The following is a 22,628-nucleotide window of genomic DNA, read 5'->3' on the forward strand; positions in this document are numbered from 1 at the left end:
ATGGTCTATAACTCTCAGCCAACTCTTTGTCTGATATAATTAATAATAATCCAGCACCACCTTCGACCCCGGATGGGAATAAGCAGTAATATGGATGTTTCCTCTACCTCTCTGCTCTTTCCTACTCAGATTTCCACTACTATGAATTTTAACAAATTCTTGTACCATATTTTTGCGCTTTGACTTTATTATCCACTATTACTGTCCCTCTGTCCTTCACAATAGCATTTCCAATATTTTCCTTGTTATTGCTAACTCCCTTTTGTACTCTACCAGATGTGAGTAATTATTTGTCCTTCTCAGCTTTTAAAAGTCTTTGTTTCAGCCCTCAATAGCTGCTATGCATTCATGTGTCCACCGTGGCACTAGGAAGTCTTTGAAATCTTAGGAACTGGTCTAAAAAATTTAAACGTAACCACATGCTACTTGACTGGAAAACGTGTGGCTCCGGACCAGGTGGGGTCTTTACTGGAAAGCATGACGCAACACCCTCCCATAGGACCAAGACTTTACTTCACAGTTCAACGCCTTCAACCAATCCAAGCATCTATAACTTCCTCTCATGGTTAACCCTGTTTTTCTCATGCGTAAAAAACAGGCGTAGTGCCAACACAATGAAACGAAGGCTCAAGACTTGAAATGTACACTTTGCTTGGCAAGATAAAAAATAAAGGTGTCTTTATGGGAAATGATTCTATTATATACAATTCATAGCATTAACAAAATAAAACACATAAAAAATAGAATGATTAAAGCATGCCCATGTCACACCATGAGGAGGAGGCGAGCAGCCGGCGTCACTCGTCTTGTCATCCAAGACCACAGCACAAGGAAACGTTTCTATTGTGGTAACAATGTTTGGCTTCCAACTGGTTCCTATGACTTCTGAGCCAATAGCAGGAGGAGAGTTATATCAAATAATTTAAAGGTACAGGTTTTCATACAGCACACGCAGTTTGCCCTCTACAGATTCCATGTATCAGTGATATACTTCACCATGCAGCGTGAACCAAGCAAGGTATCATTAATAGCAGAGTAGTACAGCTGTGGACAAGCTGGGAGCCTTGGGTGAGATGGGTCTCTGAAGCTGGACAAACCAGTTACTGAGTCAGAGTTCCACCAAGGAGCAGCAGACATTTCCGTAGCACCATGGCAGTCATAACTACTGGAAGCCCATGAAGATAGTTCAGTAAGCTGTCCTTCATACATATTAAATGAACTGAGGGAGGTCGTCGTAACATTACAGTCTAATATGGAATCAGGTGAGAAATTTGAGGCGTAGCTTTTCTGAAGACTGATTATACAAACGTCTCTTTGTATTATCTAGCGGGCAGCATCTTCTCCCTGGCATTTGGTTTCCCTTTAGCTGCAGCGGCTGGTTTAGCTCGGGTCCTAGCGGGCGTCGTACCAGAGGTTGCCTGGGCCGTGGCTTCCTGTGAAGAGCTGCGCCGCATAGTTGTTGTAGTCCTGGGCGGTAGCATGGGGACAGTTGGGGCTCGAACTGAGAGGGGCTGCCGCGAAGGACAAACTCTCTGAGGAGAAGGGCTATCAGTCCTGCAGTGGGTGGTGCTCAGGCTGCGTCGGGTGCCAAGCAACACTCGCAGGGGTATCCGAGGGCTGCCAGACGGGGCAGGGACGGCAGCAGGACGAGCACACGAGGAAGAAGATCTAGCTGGGACAGCTTTGGGCTTCCTTTGGCCGCCGAGGGTGCTTTGTCCAATTTTCTGTGTCCTGCAGAAGATAAAAGCAAATTCAAGTCATGTCTTTTTCTCACCTATTTAAAATATATAATTTAACATTTAATAAAAACTTATATACACAAAGGAAAAGGCTGAAATACCCGTTCATGAAGTTTGACGCTCCTTTGCTAGTGCTGGCATCCGGCAAAGAAAGAGGAGAAAGAGCAACAGCAAGTCCCTCTGAAGGTCTTTTTATGGGGGTGACAGGCCTGGGGATCCTGCTCCTGCAGTCCTTCGAACCTTGCTCTTCTGTGGGTTTAAGACGGAAGCTCCTCCTAGACTCGTCTGATGTATGTGTGTCTTCCTCTGAGCCGGCGATGGACAGAGTTTCCGAAGCTCTTCGGCGCTCATCGTCCCCAGAGGATAAAGATGACGACGTCCCAGACAGTATCCTTCTTCTCATCCAGCGGCCTTGTTGCCTCTGGACCAGAAGACGGGCCAAGTCCAGCTGCCTGGCCCGCTGCTGAAGACGAACCCGAGCTGAGAGGGAGGAAGATTGTTCTGAGCCTGAGTCCTCCTCAGAGATGAGAACTGGAATTCGGCTTCGAATTCTGGTCTTTGTAGTGGCTGGCAGGTCTGATCCAGTCATCTGAAGGTTAGCGGCGTCTTGACTGGATGATGGTTGTTTCTTAGTTTCCTGCAGATCTTTGTGTTCATTCACTGGTGACGTGGCTCCTGGGACAGGCTCCCAAGTCTGGGTTGAGACCGCTGATGGACCGTTTTCAGTTTGGGGAGGTTTATCCACCCGAGCAGTTTTGTCTGACGCTGCTACAGACTCTTCTGCACCTAGAGCTCTGCCCTGCTCCTGGGGTTCATCCTCTGTGGCTAATTCCTTCATGATGGCACAGACTTCCCGGTCACTCTCCTTTGCAGAGTGACTGTTAGAAGACATGACATTAAGGTGCGATGTCTCTGCAATATGGATGAAAGTGCGCTCAACTTTGGTGAAGGGAGGTGATGCGGGAGCGATAGGAGTGGAAGGCCTCAAGTCTGACCTGAGAGCAGGGGACAAACGTCCAGTCTCAGAGGGTTCAGGCAAGACTGCCTCTCCAACCGGGAGCCGGTCATTACGAGAAGTAAAGGCCGTCGGTGTGGCCAACTCTCCCTCTAGCACGTGATCGGCACCAGAGGGAGATTTGCGAGTGTCTCCAGGTGAGAAGAGGACGAGAGTTTTGGAGGCGTCCTCTAGGTCAACGTCTGCATCAGCAGCTGAAGCGTGTTCTCTCTGGCCTCTCTGGTCCTCGGCCATGAGGGTCGAAGGTGCAGCGTCTTGGCTACGTTCGGTGCTTTTCTGACTGGCCTCACTGTTGGACTCACTCTTTGTGACATCATCTTCCTTTGGGCCTGGAGGTATGATGACATCCTCGTCTGTTGTGGCAAAGCTGCGGCGTGAAGGCAACGTTCCCGTCAGCATGACGGTGAGGAAGTCAGCTCTCTTGGCATGGAGCTGGGGAAGGATGTGGAAGTGCTCCTTCTCATCACTCTGGCCCTTTGTCCGATAGTCTGGGGAGGGTGGTGATGGCGTGCTCTGCTCCGTGGGTGACAACATCTGGAAACAATAAAACAGTTTTACTTCAACTGAAATAAAGTTAAAACAAGAAAGCAAAGTAAGTTGAGTCTTGCCGTTTGTTCCTCAGGGACATGTTAATGTACACAACCACTGGGTAAAGAGGAAAGATGTGTTCAGTGGTAACTGGACTTGATTGGATCGATTAGGGTTGGCTTTGTCTTCCAGAAGAAACAATCACATCCAGTTGCGACTAAACAGTGCCCGGGTCAGGTTTTGCACCAGCCCGATGAACCAGACTGATGAACTAGTGAGATTCACTGTTTGCATTGTATGACCCACGCCTTGCACCTTCCATTACCGTCACAAAGACTGCAGCAACAAAATACCCCGAAAACCATTTTAATGTCATTTTGGTTGTACACAAGCTTTTCAAGATTGTCTAGATTACATACATTGATATAAAAGGCACAAAAAATGCATTGCAGAGTTTATCGTTAGACAGCCGCAGTCTGGTATCAGGTGATTTCAAGTGTTTCCCTTCATAAAGATCTAACATAGAGCCTGTACATTCATACTAAACCCGCTAGTTTTCATGCTATTAGAGATTAACTGCAAACCTAATGACTTTCTACAGTTCTGTATATATGTACACAGTTCGCATCTGGATTTACAAAAGGTTTAAAATACATGCTTCACCTGTGAATTATACAAGCAGGACTGTACAGTATATAGTGATAGAAAAACGCTTACACATGTACGAGACACTCACGGATCATCACATGGAACTAACGCTTCCATCCGCCTCAACTCTGCTTTCGCTGCAAACATCCAGACAACTTATGAAATCTTTAGCTTCTTGTTGCTATTAGCGTAGCTCAGCAGAGGCCTGTAGAGACTGAATGGTTTAAATTGTGTGAGCCCAGGAAAGAAAGAAACAACCGACAGCCCAGCAGAAAGTGGCACATGTTTAAATATGGCTTAGCTAATTAAATCTTCACTGACTAAGATGGAACGTCGACCCTGCTTCCAGTCTTTGAGCTAAATGAAGCTAAAGGCTCCTGTCATTATTGCGTTATAATTGGACAAGACAAACTGGATTTTCAAAAAGTGTATTAACACATTTTTTGTATTAACCTTCGCTACAAAAGGATCTGGTTGTTACAGCTTAGCTGCATAAAACCAGCATTTTAGGAGAGTGGGTTGCACAAAGTGTGACCAGAAGACCAAGTGGTGGATATGTCTAAACTAACTAACACTCAGACTCATTGAGCTTGAAAGGACTTTATCTGTACGTGACCCTGTTACTAAGCAGCAGCTTATCCAATATGAATTAAATGAAGCTTTAAACTCTGCATGTTTACAGTGTAGAATTCTAGTGAGATGCATGAGGTATAAAGGTTTTGTGTCAGACTGAACAGGTTCGTAGGAATGAGCAGCAACAACACTGCAGCTCAGTCTAAAGACTGAACCTCTTCACGTTAACGATACGTTTATGTGGGTTCTCTGCAAATCACTTCACAAGTTGCAAATGTAGCTTAAATACTTTCAACCAAATAAAAAGATGATGTTCATATTTCAGTCTGAACAACAGCAGCAGCAGCTGGAGTAAAAGCACAAAGACAACGTGTCGGCGTGGAGATGAGATGACATCATGCCTGGGTTCTAACGGATCCTTCCATCGGGAATAAAAGAATAGAGTCGAGATGCAGCACGAAAGATGATGCATCCTGTAAATACCAGAACAAGAAGACATCTGCTGCGTTTTCACACTCAGCTCTGATCCGTGAGTATCTGCTGTGAACTATTTACACACATCACCAGTGTTTGTCAGTCAGCTGTGTTCTTGTGTAGTTACAGTGGTGCTCAGGGGTTCTACAGTCAGACAGGACAGAACCGTCCGCTGCCTGTAGTGACACAACCTGTAGCAGTGACAATCTTGTAGGTTTGAATCATTTTGCAGGCGTGAAACATAAAGTTGAGTGTTAGCAGCTGATCCACATACATTCTTTAAATGGTTCGGTCCCAGCGCTGTGCTGTAATCAGCCTCCGAATCCGACCAGCGGGCGTCTCCTGCTCACACACGAGCTCGATGGTGCATATTTAACGTTAGCGTAGCCCTTTAACACAGTGTCGAAGCAGCAGTTTGGCTTCATTGCACAAAAAGGCTCCAGCTACCGGCTCACACAGCTGGAGGTCAGACACGCATCCTCCTCTGAGACCAGAACAAGCACCCGTGTATTATCTGGAAGAAAAGCCTCAACGTGACGAGGCTCCAGCTTTTAACTTGACGCCTGTTATTCTGTCCCACCGCTCTGTGTGCTGTGAAATGAGGAGTGCTTTCCCTCCCGTCATCCAGCAGCCGTCGACTCCAGCTTATTGCCCCAACAATCAACTCGATGCATCAGCATCAGCAGCTTGAAGATCTGATGTTATGGCTGGAAAACCTTTTGTTCTAATGTCCCACATTCCAAATATGGCACCTGTGTCGGCATCCATTTGGTGCCATGCTCGACCCGACCCGACCAGCCTCTGGGGGCGACTTATAAATAAAGTGCAACAGTGACGTTCAGCAGTCGGATCATGGTGATGGAGGAGGAAGCACAACAGAAATAAGAAGGTAATCCAACGTGACAACACGACCAGATGCCGGAACCAGGAAAGACGTCACACAGTGAACAGACGAACCTTTGGCTACAGCCAGAAAACAACGAGCCACTAATATCCAGCAACAATGAGCCAACGTGACACGTAAGCATCAAAGTAACAGGGACAAGCTCGTCTGCTGGAAGACCTGGATTTAACAAATAGAAAAAGATGAGACACCAGCCGTTTGCAGCTCTGTGATGTCACGGTCCCGTCGTCAAGCGCAGACGCTGAATCCCACACACGCGGCTGTGCCTGCGTCTACTCATCTCACCAAAGCACTAAAGTTCTACCAGCTGTAAGTTCAACTGCCATGAGACGCCCTCACTGCAAATCCACACAAAACAAATCTGAAATTTGCTAAAATGAGCAACTGCTACATTCAGAAAGAAATGAGAAGTTTTGTTTTCCTTTTGTTTGTTTTAGTTCTTCCCTCAAAACTGCGGTGTCATTTTAATTTACATTTAAATGACATCTAATTTTGAGAAAATGTATTGAGATGATTTGATGAACGCTTTCTTCTATGTTACATATTTTCTTCTGGGGCCACCGTGCTGCTACTGGGAGGCGCGGCACAGCCATGTTTTTTTCATCAGGGCTCAAAATGATTGTGATAGATACGTTTCCATGGGCGTTACGTCAGTGAAGCAGTGTCGGCGTATTGCTCAGTAGACGGACGGTCGGACTCAAAGTCTTGGTGCAAAAGCGCTCACTGGGACGACCTGCATTCCTCAATGGTCGCTTCTTCATTTTAGCTTGAAAAGCAGAAAAAAGGAGCAAAATACTGAGTAAATGAACACTGCAAAGCTTAACAGTCTGTAGCAGCCGCTCTTCACAGCTCTTTTTTTCCACCAGTTTCAGGTTTGCAGAGGCTTCGTAGAGTTTATTGCATGGAAAACATTTCTCTTTTCCTCTGCTCCAATTATAATTCATGGAATGACGTGAGTGTGAAGGTGTTTGCTGAGCAGCACAGCTCGTTGCCAGTTATGGCTTTTGTATCTAATGTGTTTGTACATTTTACGCAGAGCTGGCCTGAAGCAAACGCACCCACTGCTCTGTTATTCTCAGTTACTTTTTCTTTGTAAAGCTACGTCTTCATCCTCAAACCATGTCCACAAATGTCACTGGACACGTTCGGACACAAAGACGTTCAAATCAACAAGTGATTTAAGGCAAACTTAACAAAATCAGTGCCTCTTAACATTTATTTTATCAAAGGAACATTAAGGCTTTACAGACTAATCAGGAGGTGATCTGCCCTGTGCACAGTGTCAGAGTATAGTTTGTGTGCCAGGTCATGGGGGGTGTTGGGGTGGATGCTGCCCCAAGCTGCACAAATGTTTTGACCGACCCTGCGTACATGTGCAAACATCTCATGTGTGTTTCCATGTGGTATCAGTATATTTCACGCTGAGCGTTGTTTGTTCTCAGTCCTCTCAGCTGCTGTTCTTGTTCATGAGCTTGGCTAACATCTGCTGAAGCTGTGTCCTGGACACATTCAGGACCGAGTGTCTGCTCCGCGGGCTGCCGGGTGTCGGCAGGGTGCCGGCGTGGCGCCGGCGGGCCGAGGCCGCGGTGACGTGAGCGGGGCTGCTTTCTGCCGAGCGGCTCCTTTGGATGAAGCTGCCTCCTCCGTGGGGATACTGCTCCGTCTCCAGGGTGGAGGAGGAGAAGACGTAGGAGGCCAGCCTCCTCAACTGATTGGGCCGCGGTTGATGCCTGTCCTCCTCCAACTGAAACAGAGCAATCAGAAAGAGGGAGGATGGCAGGTAAGCAAGTAGAAACAAACTTTTAACAAGATAAACACTACGTTCTCCTACAGCTACGTAAAACACTCCCATTCAACTCCATGCCCTCGTCTCAATCCCCTCGGTGGCCAGACGTTAGACAGGAGGGAGCTGACTGGCGCTCTCACACGTCTAAAGTCTTCAGAAAACAGGTCAAAGGTCATGAGGGGAGGAGCGGTTGAGGGAGTGTTGGTGTAAATCTGCAGCACTAGTTACAGCTATCAGATGCTACAGGCAAGCTACAAAAATGTTAACAGTTATATCGTTAGCTACGTGAGCGACTGGTCAGACTAACATCGTCCTAGCTAAGAAATACATACAAATGAGTTTCCCCACAAAGAAGCGCTTTAAAGGACACAAAGTCACCAGCACAGGCACTGAACATACTGTAAGTCTCTAGTCTATTACAGTCTGAGCTTGGACAACAGACAGTTTGAGCTTTTGAATTCTGAGGAAAAGAAATTACCACTGGAGATGCAAAAAGAAACAGGGAACACAAAAGAGATGGAGTCATCAAGCACACAAAACACAGACACACTACGGAGGAAAAAGGAGGAAAAAAGAAGAGTAGGAACAGAAACTGAGTGAGAGAACAGAGGTAAAACTATTCCTAGACTGTGCTTACCCCGAAACATCACTTTATTTCTTCTTGTGTTGTCCCAATGGCACCCTCGCTCTGTTCTCTGTCTCCTCAGGTGAGTCAAACTCGACATACTGTGTACTTTTAAAGCGATAGGTTGGGGGCAAAGGCATCAGTTGTTATGTGGAGGGGGAAAAGAATTGGAGAGAAGTAAAAAAGAGAATGGCAGTCCTCGATGGCCGGCGTCTAGTGGTGACAGGTCGGTACGAAGGTCAAGTCAAATGGAGGCAGCGCTCATTTAAATGTGACCGTTCACAGGTTTGTGAACATTTATCAGCAGCGACAAGGCCTCAGGGAGTACCGTCAAATACCATGTGCAGCCGACTAGTATGGAGGACCCAGCCTAACTCAGTCACAAATAAAAATATGAGGAATGGCCACATACATGTAGAACTGAAGCAAAAAGGATAAATGGAAAACAAAGAAACAAGAATAGAGTCAATAAAGTGGCACACGTCTGCAAATGAAACTAATGTGCAATTCAGGAATTCCACATTTATGTTCCAGGTTCCCCAGAGGTTTACGCCTCTGACCTCTCCTCCAGCAGCAGGAAAGAAAACTCACTCACTCACAGAATAGACTGAAGCAAAATGTCCTAATCGAATTCCTGCTCCCCAGAAGATGAACCAGGCAGAAATGTAATGCCTTTAAAGCTTTGTTTCATGTATTTTAATCCCAGGTTTTTAGGTTTGGTCCTCCATAACAAAGTCGCTGGGCCTTCTGGGCCGCTCTGACCCGCTCTGACCCGCTTTGACTGACGACGCTCTGTAGTCTGTGTGTCTGTAAAACCACAACACCATCTAAGTGTTGTTAACTCTGGTTTTCAGTGTAACCTCTGGTGCTTCTGTGACAACAACAAAACCTGAGAAACATTAAACTGTTCCTCGTGTACTAAAACTGTCTCTTTCTCTTATTTTTTATAACGCTTGGAGCGCTTTAATGCAACACACAGAAAACGGCCTCAGTCCTTTTCGCGTTCATGTGGTTGTTGTGTTGAATGAAGACTGTGATTTTGTGCGTGTGTTTGTGTTGTTGCATAGTTTATGACAGCATGTCATTTCCTGACTAGACCATCAGAACCCAGCTGTCCGGACCTGCAAGCCAGACGTAACGTCACAGGTGCAACCCCACTCAACAACAAATGCGAACAAATGTCTATTGGTGCTAACGGATTAAACACGTTCATTTTCCAATAACGAGTAAAAGGTCTCTACAAGACAGCAGCACAATAAGCCAGAACTCAGTCGAACAAGCTCGGCCCCAGATGTGAGCGTCCACCTGAACCAACAGCTGAGTCACCAGATCTGAGCTGCTTCATAAAACATCATCAACATGGTCGAGAACAAAGCAAACGCATCCGGACCGATGATGCATTTAGGAGCTGGACCCGGACTGAGCCAGGTTGGTTCAGGTCTGTTTACACCTGAATGAAACCCTGCTAAGTTCTGCTTTAATTCAGCAAACAAACGCTTTGGACTAAGACATCGATATTTGATCATTCGTGGTGAAGCAATAAAGTGAGAAATGACCAAAGTGCAGCTGCACTAATAATTCAGCGAGTGTGTGAATGTTGGTGTGAAGCTATGAGGTGAAACAGTAGCGTTTGACTCAGAACATGAAAAAAACAGCACAACAACAGGGATGAAAGCATCATCAGCATCATGGCTGCAGCTTGAATTCTACGGGACACGTTCTACGGCCGCAGCTGTTTCCATTCATTCTCTCAGTAAAACACTCGTCCAAAGCAAAAGTCATGAAAAACAAAGAAATGGAAAAACTTCAGGTCGACTAACAGCAAAGAAAAGACGCCGAGCCATCAGCCCAGCATGCTCAGGCTCTGGTAGCTACAGACGGACTGTCTGCGTGGGATTCCATCAGCTGTAGCTGAGTCCAGCGTCACGGCAGGCAGTGAAGGGAACACATGGCGTCAGTAAATGCTGCATCGCTGACTCCCTCAGGCTTCTTCTGTGACCAAGGCCTATGTGGCTCCCAGCTCGTGTTCCTACTGTTTATCCAGTGACGGTTACTGAAGCAGGAACAGCTGGATTTTCTCTGCTCACCCTGAGCTATTGGAGCGGGACCTTTATCAGTAAAGTGCTCTGGGAGGATTTGTGTTCAGAGTCAGTGCTGTACACAGAAAACTGAACACATGGAAACCAAAGAGAAGCAAACATCCAACATTTGTCCCTTCAGCTTCACGCTGACACACACATAACTGAGGTGGAGCAGCTGCTGCACAGCTTCTTCTGCTCAACAGGTTTCTGTGCAGCAGCTGTGCACCAGCGCATCTAAGGCTCGCTGAGTCTCTTACCGGTCTTTGGGGTCCAGTGGGCTCGGACTCTCTCCGGCGGGGGCGTCCTGATGGCAGCGAGTGACAGGGCGACTGAGCCGGGCTCCCGCCGCTCCTCCTCGACGCCTCCTCCTCCGTCAGGGTGAGCATCCCCCGGCTGCTCTCCCTCGTGTGGGTTTTGGGACGAACAACTAGCTCACCTCCTGCAGGAAAATGAAGTTGACCAGAGATGCAGCAGATCAACTAAAATGGACTGACGCCTTAAACCCCAGACTGTGGTAGCATGCAGCTCCTACCTCCAGCCCGTAGCCGCCGCCTCTCCTCCTGCTCCTCCAGGGGGCGGAGCTCTTCGGGCTCCTCGTCAGTCGTCCCTGACGTTGTGGGCTGGAAGTCTCGTAGCTCCGTCTCTTTGTCGATGATCACCCACTCTTTGCTGTCGAAGTCCTCCTCCTCGGCTAGAGGGACCGAGCGGATGAAGGCGTTGCTGTGTGCCTCCTGGTCCACCGACGCCACCGATACCTCCTGGCGGCCGCTAACCTGGCGGTCTCCCCGACAACCAGGATCGACAGATAGCATCTGCGCTGGCTGCGACGAGTAGACGTGACGGGAAGGCGAGTTGAGGATGTCCATCCTGGACCTGGCCAACAACAAGACAAAACCTTTAACTGAAGCCAAACCATGGAGGAGAACAGTCACTACAAGCTAGTTCTGAAAAGACGACGAGCCACAAGGCTTGTTGTTGGTCCTCTGAAGAACATCACCTCTGCCCGTAGGCGTCTGCCCGACCCTCAGCAGCAGACAGGCGCTCCGATTCAGGGCTGTTGACCCGGCGGTAACGTAGCGAGCGAGCCTGACCCGTCGGCGACTCTGGGGCGCCGCCTCGGACGGGCGACACTGGACACGCCCCCCGACCGGCCTCGTCTTCCTGAGTCCCCTGAGGAAGGACGGAGCATTGAGGTTAATGGTCCAACGCTGGACAGTGGTTTCACATGTCTGAAATACATGAACTATGACCGTGTTAAAGCTTTATTCTACTGGAGGAGAAGACCATCAGGAGCCTGAGAGGAGTTTGTGCGGTTAGGTTCGCTAAAGGCCAAACTGTGATGAGTTGCATTAAGCAGCATTTCAGACTGATACAATGAACAAATGTTAAACCTTCTGAACCCGTGAACGACTCAACCGAACACAGACCTTGTTCAGGCTGATCCTGAGTCTGTTGCGGTTGAAGTCCGTGTCCTCCCAGGCTTCTCCCGGCTCCACGTGCGGTACGGCCGTGTCCCCCGGCGGTCGGCTGGCTGGGGCTGGGGGCGCGTTCTCCTGATCGCTCAGATGCTCATCCTGCAGAACATCGTCGGTGTTCTCCCGCTGAAGATCTCCAGGGATCGGTGTCACGATGGCCCTGTGGAGAGGAAACACAGAGCCTTGAAATGAATGAAGCTAAGCTCACGTTGAGAATCTGACATCACATGGGGTGCGCCCGTGTCTGGCGCTGGTCGGCTCTCACCCCACCATGGCGGCGGTGGGTCGTGTGTTGTGCTGCGGTTGGGTGGAGGCACTGGTCGACAGCGTGACGTCACTTCCTCCCTTCTCCCAGTCGAAAGGCTCGTTCTCTGTAATGATTCGCTCCTTCATGCTGTTCTCAAACACCGACATCAGCAGCTGCAGAAAAAGGACAATATAGATGAGTGAGGGGTGGCGCCGTCCAGGCGTAAGCGCTGCGGCCGCGTACCTGGTAGTCAGGCTTGGTGTAATAGTCCAGAGCCAGAACGTGGTCCAGGAAGATGTTAAACTCTGAAGGCATGTGTTTGAGCAGCATGCGATGGTCATAGCGCTCCTTAATCTGACCCACTTGCTCCTAGAAGAGATGAGGAATGAGGCTGGAAGGCTGCGACCACTCAGACCCAGGAGCAAACACACAACTCCCACATTCATCATTATTCGGACTGGTCTGCTTTCTATCACTGCGTCTATGATCGGTAACTGACCTTATCTTTGATCTTTCGCCACGGCAACTGTCCGACAGCGAACTCCACCAACATGTAAAACAGCGACCAGAGGTCGTCGTGGCGACCCATTTCCTGCAGAGACACATCACTGCTGATGTCTAATTACTTATGTGACGGTTGGATGTAAACGTAATAACACTGATCACTGAGAGAAGCAGAAAAGGCAGCGACCTTGTTCTTGTGAGCGTTGACTGACGCATAGCGAACCGTCCCTCTGAAACCGGCCACGGTCCTCGGCTGAACGGAAAGCAGAGCAAAGTCAGTAGGACGCTCAGCGGAGACCTTCCCGTCGTTACGGAAAATCTCTTTGACCATCAAATGTTTAATTGTTGAAATTAAAACACAATGAACATTCCATTAGCTAAAGGCTCTGACACTGCTCTCCTCACATTGGTTCACAACATCACAAATGGTAATGCTACACATGCACCAGACACACACAGGGTCCATCAGCACGTTTCCATGGCAATAGCAGTCAGGACTTTGTGACATAATCAGATCATCAGAGGAACTGAGGGTTTCACAGCTGCAGGCTTGTGGGCGTGGGACAGTTGTCCTCTGTTCCTCTTTCAAGTTATAAGTACTGATCGAATTCAGAGCATGGATTTGACGTATTCGTAGTAACAGGAGACAAACCAAGAAACATTACAGCAGTATGAAAGGACCGAATCAGACCGGATTTAATTCCTTGTTTGTCTTATGCAAACCTGGCAAATGAAAAGAAATTCTGATTCTGTATCAACTAATACTTTTTTTACTGATCCAACAATAAATATGTATTTTGACTCATTTACACAACGAATACACATTCCTGCATGGTTGTGTTTCTGAGACTGTAACTGATCTAAGGGAGCACAGATGTGAGGAGGGATGATGTTCAGCCTGAAAGCGTGACGCCTGCAGAGGCATAAGAGGAAGATGTACAGTTTCCCTGTGACCACGTCCTTCTGTATCCATGCAGGTCATTCATGTCACTACTGTTGCGTGTCTTTGGCTTATCCAATAACAATAACTTCACTGGTTGGCTGGCGATGCCGCTGTGACTCCTCTGTCACAATAGAAACCACTCACATCCCCGGGTAACCATGGAGATGATGGAGAAACGGGAGGCATGCACGTCAAAATCATAAGTCCAAAGGAACTGTAAGGAAAAACATAAACAACACTGAAACATAAAAAGATGAAAAGTCAACAGATAAAAAACAACAGAACTGATGGCTGGTGATTAATACAGACCGTCGGTACAGACAGGTGGACCGACGGACGGGTCCACTAACCCAACCTGTACCACACACTATATATATGAAACAAGATGTGATCTCCCTGAAAAGCTTCTCATCTCGGACAGACGAGATTGTTGCTTTATTTTGTCTGATCTGCTCTAGTTGAGCATTTTTGCATCTGTTATATAAAAACACTAAGAAGCTCCAGTTTGTTTTGAGTCATCAGTGATGTGAAGATGGAAGCTGGTTGTGAAGGGTGTGGTCTCAACAGGAGTCATCATAAGGTTCAGGCACAGTCAAGAGTGTACGACGAACTGAACTGATCTTAAGACATTGTACGAGAGAGAAAGAGAGAGAGAGAGAGAGAGAGGGAGGGAGAGCAGAGAGGAGCGAGAGAGAGAGAGAGGGAGGGAGAGAGAGAGGGAGAGAGAGAGAGAGGGAGGGAGGGAGGGAGGGAGAGAGAGAGGGAGAGAGAGAGAGAGAGAGGGGAGGGAGGGAGAGAGAGAGAGGAGGCCAATCCCTCAAAGCACTGTACTGGAGCTGACTCAGCTGTAAACAGAGAGACACAACAGATGATGGGTGGAAACAGAGAGAGAGAGAGAGGCTGGCAGCTGGAAGTCTCTCGCCCACTGACGCATCTAAGAGCATCAAATATTCATCTCACTGCTGCAACTGAAGCAACATAACACTGCAGGAGGAGAAAAGGAGGAAACGGATGAAGAAGACGAAGGAGAGAGGAGAGGAAGGACACGATGGGACAAAAAAGGAGGTGTGGACCAAATAAGAGGATGGAAGATGGAGCATAGAGCAGAGGAGGAGAGGAGGCGAAGGAGAAAGAAGAGAGGAGGAGGTCATCGGCAAACAGAAGCAGCTCACGTAGCCATGCATCTAAAAATAGCAGAGCTTCAGTGGGACAGAAAGGAAAAAGCACAGAAAAAGGCCAGAGCAGCAGCTCACGTCTAACGTCCAGCCTCAGGTCCTTTACAAACTTCTGATGAACCCCAGCAAATGGCAATCGATCGCTGTGAATCGCTGACAGACCGGAGGAACAACACGGCATCATCGCTAACGTGCTGCAATGCAGCAAACACGCCCGTCTCCGGCCTCCTGCCACAGTGAAGCAGCTGTTCTCATCAGCACATCATCTGAGGCATTCAGTGTCTCCTGCTGTCCATGGGTTCAATTGGACCGGCTCTAAGTTCTGTGTAACTGAAGCGTCCTGCGCTGGCTCACAGGACAGATGTCATAATAGTTCTATTCCCGTTGGTTCCTAATGATTTTCCAACCAGCACCGCCTGCGTTGGCGCTTCTTACCGGTCGGACCTCTCCGGTCGTGTTGGTGTACTGTCGAGCCAGACCAAAGTCCAGCATGTAGCACTTCCTGTAGGTGGAGGGAAGTCGGCCCATTGCAAAGTTCGACTGTGGAGATGAAGCAAAGACAATGAGCTTATGTTCAATGAAACGGCTCGCTCACTAACTGCTGTGGAACTGAATCTGGACGCGATCAGAGCCTTGTACCGGTTTGATGTCGCGGTGCAGGAAGCCCACTGAGTGGATGGCTTCGATGGACTCCAGGATCTGCTTCCCGAGCCGCAGCGTGGTGCTCATGGTGAAGGTTCCTCTGGGCTGACTCCTCCGCAGGTCGGCCAGGTTCCGTCCCTGCAGCAGATCAGGACAGTCTCAGATGTATAAATGAATCTGGGCCGTTGAGCGTCGTTTTGTCCGTCTTTAGTTTTCTAACACACAAAAGTTCTTATTCTAACACCTCCAACAGGTATCGTCCGGTTGCTTAGCAACCGTGGCAGCAGATACTGATATCAGTGGGCAGCTTCTAAAGCTGAATCACAGTTTACCGAGCTCCACTGAGATCATCTGCCTGATGAAAGGAGGTTGGTGTCTCCTATGAGCGTGTTTGGAAAGTTAGGGTTTATTATTGGACAAGAAAGAACGAAACAAACAGTCAAACGTGTTTATGTCGTCACATCATCTTTCAGCCTGTCTCACCTGAAGCTGCATGACCACATAGTTGAACTTGTCGTTTCTTCCACAGCCAATAAACTTACAGACGTGATTTTTACCTGGAGCAGAGGAAGGAAGGAGCAGAGCTGAAACAGTAAGACATCCACCTACGTGTATGAACGCAAGACCAGGAATCACAGTATCACAGCTGAAGCCCAGAGAAGCAATGGAAGGAAGCTCAGACACTGAAGAAGTTTCCTTTAGGCCTCAACGCGTTCGAGGCTCGGTGTCGACGTGGTTTGGTAAAAACAAACTAAGAGCAGTAGGTTCTGCCTGAAGCTTTGAGAATAGAGGTAATATATGGATATGTTCTACAGGCGCCTCACTGTGCTGGTGAAGATGATCAGCTGTCGTGATGGTTACGTGTTTTTAAATGGAAGTTGCTCATGCTGCACATTCTCACCCTGCAGCTTCTTCAGCACCGCCACCTCCATCTTCAGGACCTGTTTGGGCTGCTGGGCCGACTCCACCTTCAGCGCCACGTTCTCCCGCGTCAGCAGGTCCAAGGCCTCGTAGATCTCCCCGAAGCCGCCCCCACCGATCTTCTTCAGCTGGACACAAAGGACTCACCATCAGTTTGCTCAGATACTCTGGGATCATGGGAAATGGCTTGTTGGTTTCAGATGGTAAGACTGTTGGTCTTAGTCTCTGCTTTGACCCCTGACCTTCAGCTCTGTATGTCAGTGACAGAGGTCAGAGCCATCAGGTGGTGGAGAACTGGACAATTCACAATACAACAGAATCCAATACACAACATAAACCAGACAAACATGTGATTAAATATTAATAATGTTAATGAATGAGCAATAATTAGTAATAGCTTCAAATGTGGTTTGTAGGTTTTGATGAAAACCGCCTCACCACTTTCCACCGGTCTTTGACCATGCAGTTGGGCGGCAGGATGTCGGCCTGCTCCGACGTCCCGTTCATGTTGCCGTTGTCCTGGAGGCCGGGCACTAGGCACTGCATCTGCCAGCCAGACAGAACACGAGCAGCTCCCAGCTTAAAAGAGCCATTTATCTGTGAGGGGAGAGACGCACGTCAAGAACGGCCCCCAGTCGACCACAGCCTTCACAACAGGCATCAGAGAAGCCATTCTCCAGCTGGATCAGGCTACAGGCCGATGGGGGTTAGCGTGTGGGGTGATGGTATTTGCAGTAACTGGAGCAAATATCATGTCTGCAGAGGAAGCAGCCGACGCTCTGCTCTCATCCTGCCATCACTACGACCGAATCCTCAGAGCTCAGAGCGAACTACAAAGCATCAGCGTGGCTCAGAGACGCGTCCAGCTGCAGGCCGTGCTCAGAGTCCATCTGATTGGCTTAGCTTGGCTACGTAAAGAGTCCAGTTGTACTGGTCCCGCTTACTGGCCCCAACACCAAACGTAGGCCTGCTCCTCCAACCGTGCAACTGCTGTGTGAAAATCCCATCATTCGTAATGTCAGTTAAGCTTCTGAATAAATACTGATCTGGTATCAGCCTTACTGGGCTCAATGACGCCTAGTGACCAGTCAAACCTTTACTCTGAAAGGAATATGGTTCTGCTGCTGGACCACACAGCTTTGCTCAGTTCAATGTTCGATCCCAACTTTAAATGATCTGATCGGGATCTGGAAACCTCAGTTGCTCCTGGAAACAGACTGTCTGAGGCTTGGGTGCAAAGCAGTAAACTTGACGAGCCGACGGCCATGAAGGCTAAATTTAGATCAGTGGGAAAGCATGGCTCTGCCCACCGTCACTTTGCTGCTCTCCAGTCAGACGCGAATGTGAACTCGCTTTTCTCTGCTGCAGCATATCTGCCATGAGTGGTTGTGAGTTCTTGTGGATTCGTTAGGAGAGTTTACGTTCAGTGATGCATGTAAGTCCCCAAACCATGCTGTTGTGCATGCAATGCCACGGCTGTCATCGGTGCATGCAGAGCTCAGGCGGACTGCAGGTACAAGGGGAGCATCTACTGTGTTTCCAGGCAGACCAGCTCTGACAGAGGACTGGACAGACTGGACGGACTGGGAAGGAGGGAGGAGGTTTCTGTGCACCTGCAGTGTTACAGCACTGGAGATGTAGCGAAACCTGCTGCAGAGAGCTGAGTCCCCTCAAACGCGCCGCAACGCAGAGACGTGGTGTCATGGCCTACGTTGAAGCTCTAAGCAACAGATGATGTCATCAAATGCATGTGTGGTATTGGTTACTGGTATTCTAGACCACCAGTATAGGTATTATTAGATTCATTTGTATATTTAATGTGAACAGAATAGCAGTGTTGTTCTATGTCAAAGTTGTAATTCATACAGTAACATATTAAATGAGCTCGTTGTCTAGAACAGCGTTTGTAGACAGTGAGACATTGTAGGTAAATGGTAGGTGTGTGTGTGTTGTGGTGGATCTAAGGAAACCATGGAAGATGACAAACTGAGGCCCGGCTGCAGTGAAACATCCCATCAGACATCTTGTCTACTGATCTCTTGGTGGGGGGCGGGGGTGCTCTGCCAGAAGCTGGGTTTGCATCATTCCGGGTTCATCTGATCAAATCAGTCGGAGCTCACCATAGTTCTGAGCTCCCGGAAAACCTGACGTCTTACAACAAATCCTGAGGGGGACAAAACCCTTCCTGTTCCTGTGTTAGTAGCCTACAAGCCAGAACAGAGGCACAGTTTAGCAGGAGGGGGTCGTGGGGGGGGCAGCGTCCAGCTCATCCCACCAGAACTAAACTGCTGCTTCAGCTCTTACATGTTCTTCCTGCTCTTTACGACTACGAGAATGTGATTCAGTTCAGCCTTGAGCAAATAAGTGATTCTTATAATAAAATATCTCGAATTCTTAAAAATAAAAAAAATTAAAAAGCAAGAAGACGCTGTTGCTGCTCGACACATTATTTCATTTTTTTTCCAGACACCATTGATTTGATATTATGATATTAAAACTGGAGAATGTTAAAGTTTGCTTCAGGTGACAACGACCTTTAGCTAATATCGATCAAAAAGCATCGAAAAATCACACAAATCGCTGTGAAAGTCAATATGTCCCTTCCACATGAAGGTTCGGCTCAGACGACGTCCGGTCCAACAGCCTGGCTCCCGGTTCTTAACGTTACCTTTGTTATATAAACGGGATCATCTTAAAGGAGGAGAAGGAACTAAATGAGCATTTAATATTTCAGTGACACACTTCCGCTCTGGACCCCCCCCACACACACACACACACACACACCACCACCCCTCCCAACTGCATCGCTTGTATTCAATCTTTCCTCGCTGCAATGCACAGTCATGAGTCCTCTCTGCGCATGCGCGCCACCACATCCTGCTGATCAATAAATCTGGCCCGGACTGACCCGAGTTATGTATTAAAGGCTATTGACGTGTCATATCCCGGTCCACGCCGGTCTTAACGATTAATAGGCCCATTTATGATCGACGTCTGACACGCACACCCACACACACCCACTGTCTACTCTCTCGTCCAGGCCAAAGGTGGTCCGGACCGGCCTACCTGGCGCACCGTCCGCTCCTTTTCCGCCTTTTGGCAATCTTCATCTGGGATTTTATTTCGGCACAAAACGTCCTGGTCCAGAAAACCCACCGTTCCTCTAAATGGGAGACACGGATTCGGGCCTCAGGATCCCGCAGGACTAAAGCACCATTTAATTCTCTACCAACGCTCCCGATGTCAGACCATTCCGGGTCGTGCAGAACACACCCGCTGCTGGATCCAGACAGGAACAAAAGCCAGATTATTTCCCTTTAGAGTCTGGGGGCGCTCATCAAAAGCCCGATGCTGCAGCGGAGGACGCGGAGGATGAGGACGACTGCGCCTCCTCACGCTGGACGCTGAACCGGGACTCAGAACAGGGAGCGGAACCCGGGAACAATAGGACTCAGAATCTCCGTTTGCGCCGACCTGGACGAGCTGTCAGAGGCGGACTGTGGGTGTCAGGTTCTCCAACCCGTTTGTCCGCACTGCAGCGCTGCATCCATCAGCGTCAAGCTTTCGTCACCTAGCGCCACATCCTGCTTACTCTTTCAAAATAAAACGCCCTCTGCGCAGACAAACGCGTGTAATTCAATTACAATTCACTGTAATTCAGGTCACATCTTTACCTCAAATCAACAATATTCACCAAATATTCACGAAAAACAAGTTACAGCAAATTAACACCTGATAGATAATAAACACTTCAATAAAGTATCTGTCTGTCTGTCTGTCTGTCTGTCTGTCTGTCTGTCTGTCTGTCTGTCTGTCTGTCTGTCTGTCTGTCTATCTATCTATCTATCTATCTATCTATCTATCTATCTATCTATCTATCTATCTATCTATCTATTTCTTTATTTTAACTATCACTAGGCTGTAATGTCACCTATATCACTTGTTCTCTCTATTTATTAAATTGTCATCCTCCAAACTTGTGTCTTACTTGTAAAGTCTGACCTAAAGGTGAGACACGAGTCTGAACAAATTAAAATCTGCATCAGTCTAAGTCATTTTATTTGAAGCACTTAGTTATTATCAAAAGCTCTGTACCAATCTCAAATACAGCACTTTAGAAAAGAAGACCTTCACTCATGATTTAATACATGAACAGAATCCCTGAAAAACATAAGACATTCCGGACAATAGATATTGAACTTTAACCAACTGACTGTCGCTCATCACTGCTTCTGGGTGAACGTTTTTAACAATTGTACAGTTTTAAAGCTTTAAATAGATTTTTATATCCCCTCTATTACATTTAAGGATGGTTAATTTCTTCTTTTACATCTTATTATTTTTAATGTTGAGGTTTAAAACAGAAAAAACACAATGAAGTGATGTAGTTAGAGCTGATTTGTTCCTGGACCAAACAGTCTTATTAAGATCTTAATTTCTACTACTTCTCCTTTAGAGGCAGGTACCCACTGTTGGTCCGCGTTGCATCGGTGTAGGAGGACGTCCACGCTACCAACCACTAATACTGGACAAATGTTTATCATCGTTCATTCTCAACGGAAACCTGACATCATCTCAGAGGCAAAGCATGACCCCACTGACCCGAAGAGAATGTCAAGAAGTTTACAGACACAAGGGACAAGCAGCATCAAATCCAGAGAAAACGGAAGCAGACTTAGTTTACCAGCAAATTAATTTAAAAGAAAATAGGGTGAACTCTGCTGCGTGTTTGAGGATGTTGGAAATAGAGTAGATAAATAAGCATTATCGACAGGGAAGCGGAAAAAAAATGTTGAGGAGGAAGAAACAGAGTCAGAGCTTGGGTCCCGGTAAGAGGCTATGAGCAAAAGGAGTCGATGTGAGGACAAATTCCAAGAAGGAGAAGAAAGAATAGGGTCCAGAAAGGCCCAGGAGGAAGGAAAATCACCTTTAGGCTAGAATCTCCAAGCCTGAAAGAGGAGTGGAGCCGAGAGAAAAAGGAAGAGCGGAAACAGGGGGAATCTCCTCCACGAAGCTCGGAAAAAACATGGCGTCGGAGCGAGTCTCTAAACCTGAGCCCGGAAAGAGCATGTATCAGAGGGACGTGGCTGGGGAGCACAAAATTAAGGACCAAACGAAGGAAGAACAAAGGACACCTGCCTCCAGGGAGCTGAGCATCCTCCGGCTGTTACACCGTGGAATCTTCAAATGTATGTATTTTAAATGTTTGACTGTCTATACATGAAAATCTCAAACATAAGACGATGGTTGAGAGTAGTTACTGTCATCTTGATTAGTATTAATGACAATGCTTTTTTATTAATACTAAATAAACTTGTGGCTCGTTCTGTACAATGTAAACGGTCACATGTCAAACATCAACTAATCATTTCAGTTACGTGAAATCATTACCAGACATTTGCTGCATTGGTTTAATCACCGTTATTTGCAGACCTGGTTCGTAGCAGTTCAAGCTAATCCTAATCTTCTCCTAAAACCAAAGACAAACAAACTACAGTAGTTCAGACACAGCTGACTTTATTTCAGGAGGATGTCCTTGTAAAAACCTTCACTTAGGTTTCCATTAGTGTGGATTGATTTTATTTAGAAAACACACATTGAGAGGTGTATTTAAATGACTTCTTCTTCTATTAGGAAACTGATCAGTCCCACTCGGTGAGCGGGACCTGAACGCCTCATCCATCCATTCATTCACGGCCTTTTGTAAATCTGTTCTATTGTTATCACACGGTCGCATGCGAACCCGACGTATTCAGCAGGAAGACGTTTAGCCCAACCGAACCCGGTCGAACCCACGCCCAGTGGGTTCTGATGAGCTTCTCCTTATTTTGTCTGTGGCCTCGGGGCGCACGCGATCACATTTACACGCGTGTACACGCATTAGCACACGAATGGACTCGCTTCGCTCAGAGGGTTCTGTTCGCGTTCTCCAAGAGACGGGACCGTTTGTTAGTTCGTCGCTTATCCTACCTGGACGCTGTTTTCCGTCCGGTCGCCAAAACTCCGAGTATGACCCACTCCTTGTGCTCCATCGCTACAGCATCAGCACCAACCTCTCGCTCACGCGCACGCGCACTTCCGTTATAGTCTGCAGTTAAAGCGGCAGCTCCACAGCGCCCCCTGCTGAGCAGGAGCGCGCCCACTTACGTCACCAGTTTTGTGTGCCCTCGTTTACACACAGTAGGAGTACGAGCAGAAAATTACCACTGCAACACAAGTTTTTCTGTTCTAGGTGGTTAAATAAGAAAAAAAGACTATGGACAGATTCATTATCATTATTAGCATTAACTGTACATTCTGCTTCATACTACAGGTATTTATTAAGTATGTTAAAACTGCTATGTAGTG

The 22,628-nt window shown here is 47.6% G+C and overlaps 1 protein-coding gene across 3 annotated transcripts; it reads right to left on the minus strand.

Annotated features, from left to right (window-relative positions):
- Window positions 1-496: 496 nt before the first annotated feature.
- Window positions 497-22,391, minus strand: ttbk1a (tau tubulin kinase 1a). 3 transcript variants are annotated; one of them, XM_055511045.1, is made up of 17 exons: window positions 19,347-19,878; window positions 18,401-18,484; window positions 16,719-16,877; window positions 16,261-16,408; window positions 15,843-15,916; window positions 15,357-15,497; window positions 15,153-15,257; window positions 12,787-12,852; window positions 12,595-12,687; window positions 12,339-12,464; window positions 12,114-12,268; window positions 11,801-12,008; window positions 11,371-11,543; window positions 10,906-11,246; window positions 10,631-10,812; window positions 1,841-3,288; window positions 497-1,731 (listed from the first exon to the last, which is right to left on the minus strand). In XM_055511045.1, exons 2-17 carry the CDS (start codon window positions 18,401-18,403, stop codon window positions 1,320-1,322), a joined length of 3,834 nt encoding a protein of 1,277 aa, XP_055367020.1. In that variant the 5' UTR covers window positions 18,404-18,484; window positions 19,347-19,878; the 3' UTR covers window positions 497-1,319. The 3 variants fall into 3 exon arrangements, with proteins under 3 accessions (XP_055367020.1, XP_029027279.1, XP_029027191.1); XM_029171446.3 differs by lacking the exons at window positions 18,401-18,484; window positions 19,347-19,878 and adding an exon at window positions 22,251-22,391; XM_029171358.3 differs by lacking the exon at window positions 18,401-18,484.
- Between the last annotated feature and the right edge of the window lie 237 nt (window positions 22,392-22,628).

Source organism: Betta splendens, chromosome 1 (genome assembly GCF_900634795.4).
Source record: "Betta splendens chromosome 1, fBetSpl5.4, whole genome shotgun sequence".
Taxonomy (NCBI): domain Eukaryota; kingdom Metazoa; phylum Chordata; class Actinopteri; order Anabantiformes; family Osphronemidae; genus Betta; species Betta splendens.

Coding starts and splice junctions, on each gene's coding strand:
- ttbk1a (XM_055511045.1), bottom strand. Junction 15,917..16,260: donor GGTGCTGAAGAAGCTGCAGG/GTGAGAATGTGC, acceptor CCTCTGCTCCAG/GTAAAAATCACGTCTGTAAG. Junction 11,247..11,370: donor GCAGACGCCTACGGGCAGAG/GTGATGTTCTTC, acceptor GTTGTTGGCCAG/GTCCAGGATGGACATCCTCA.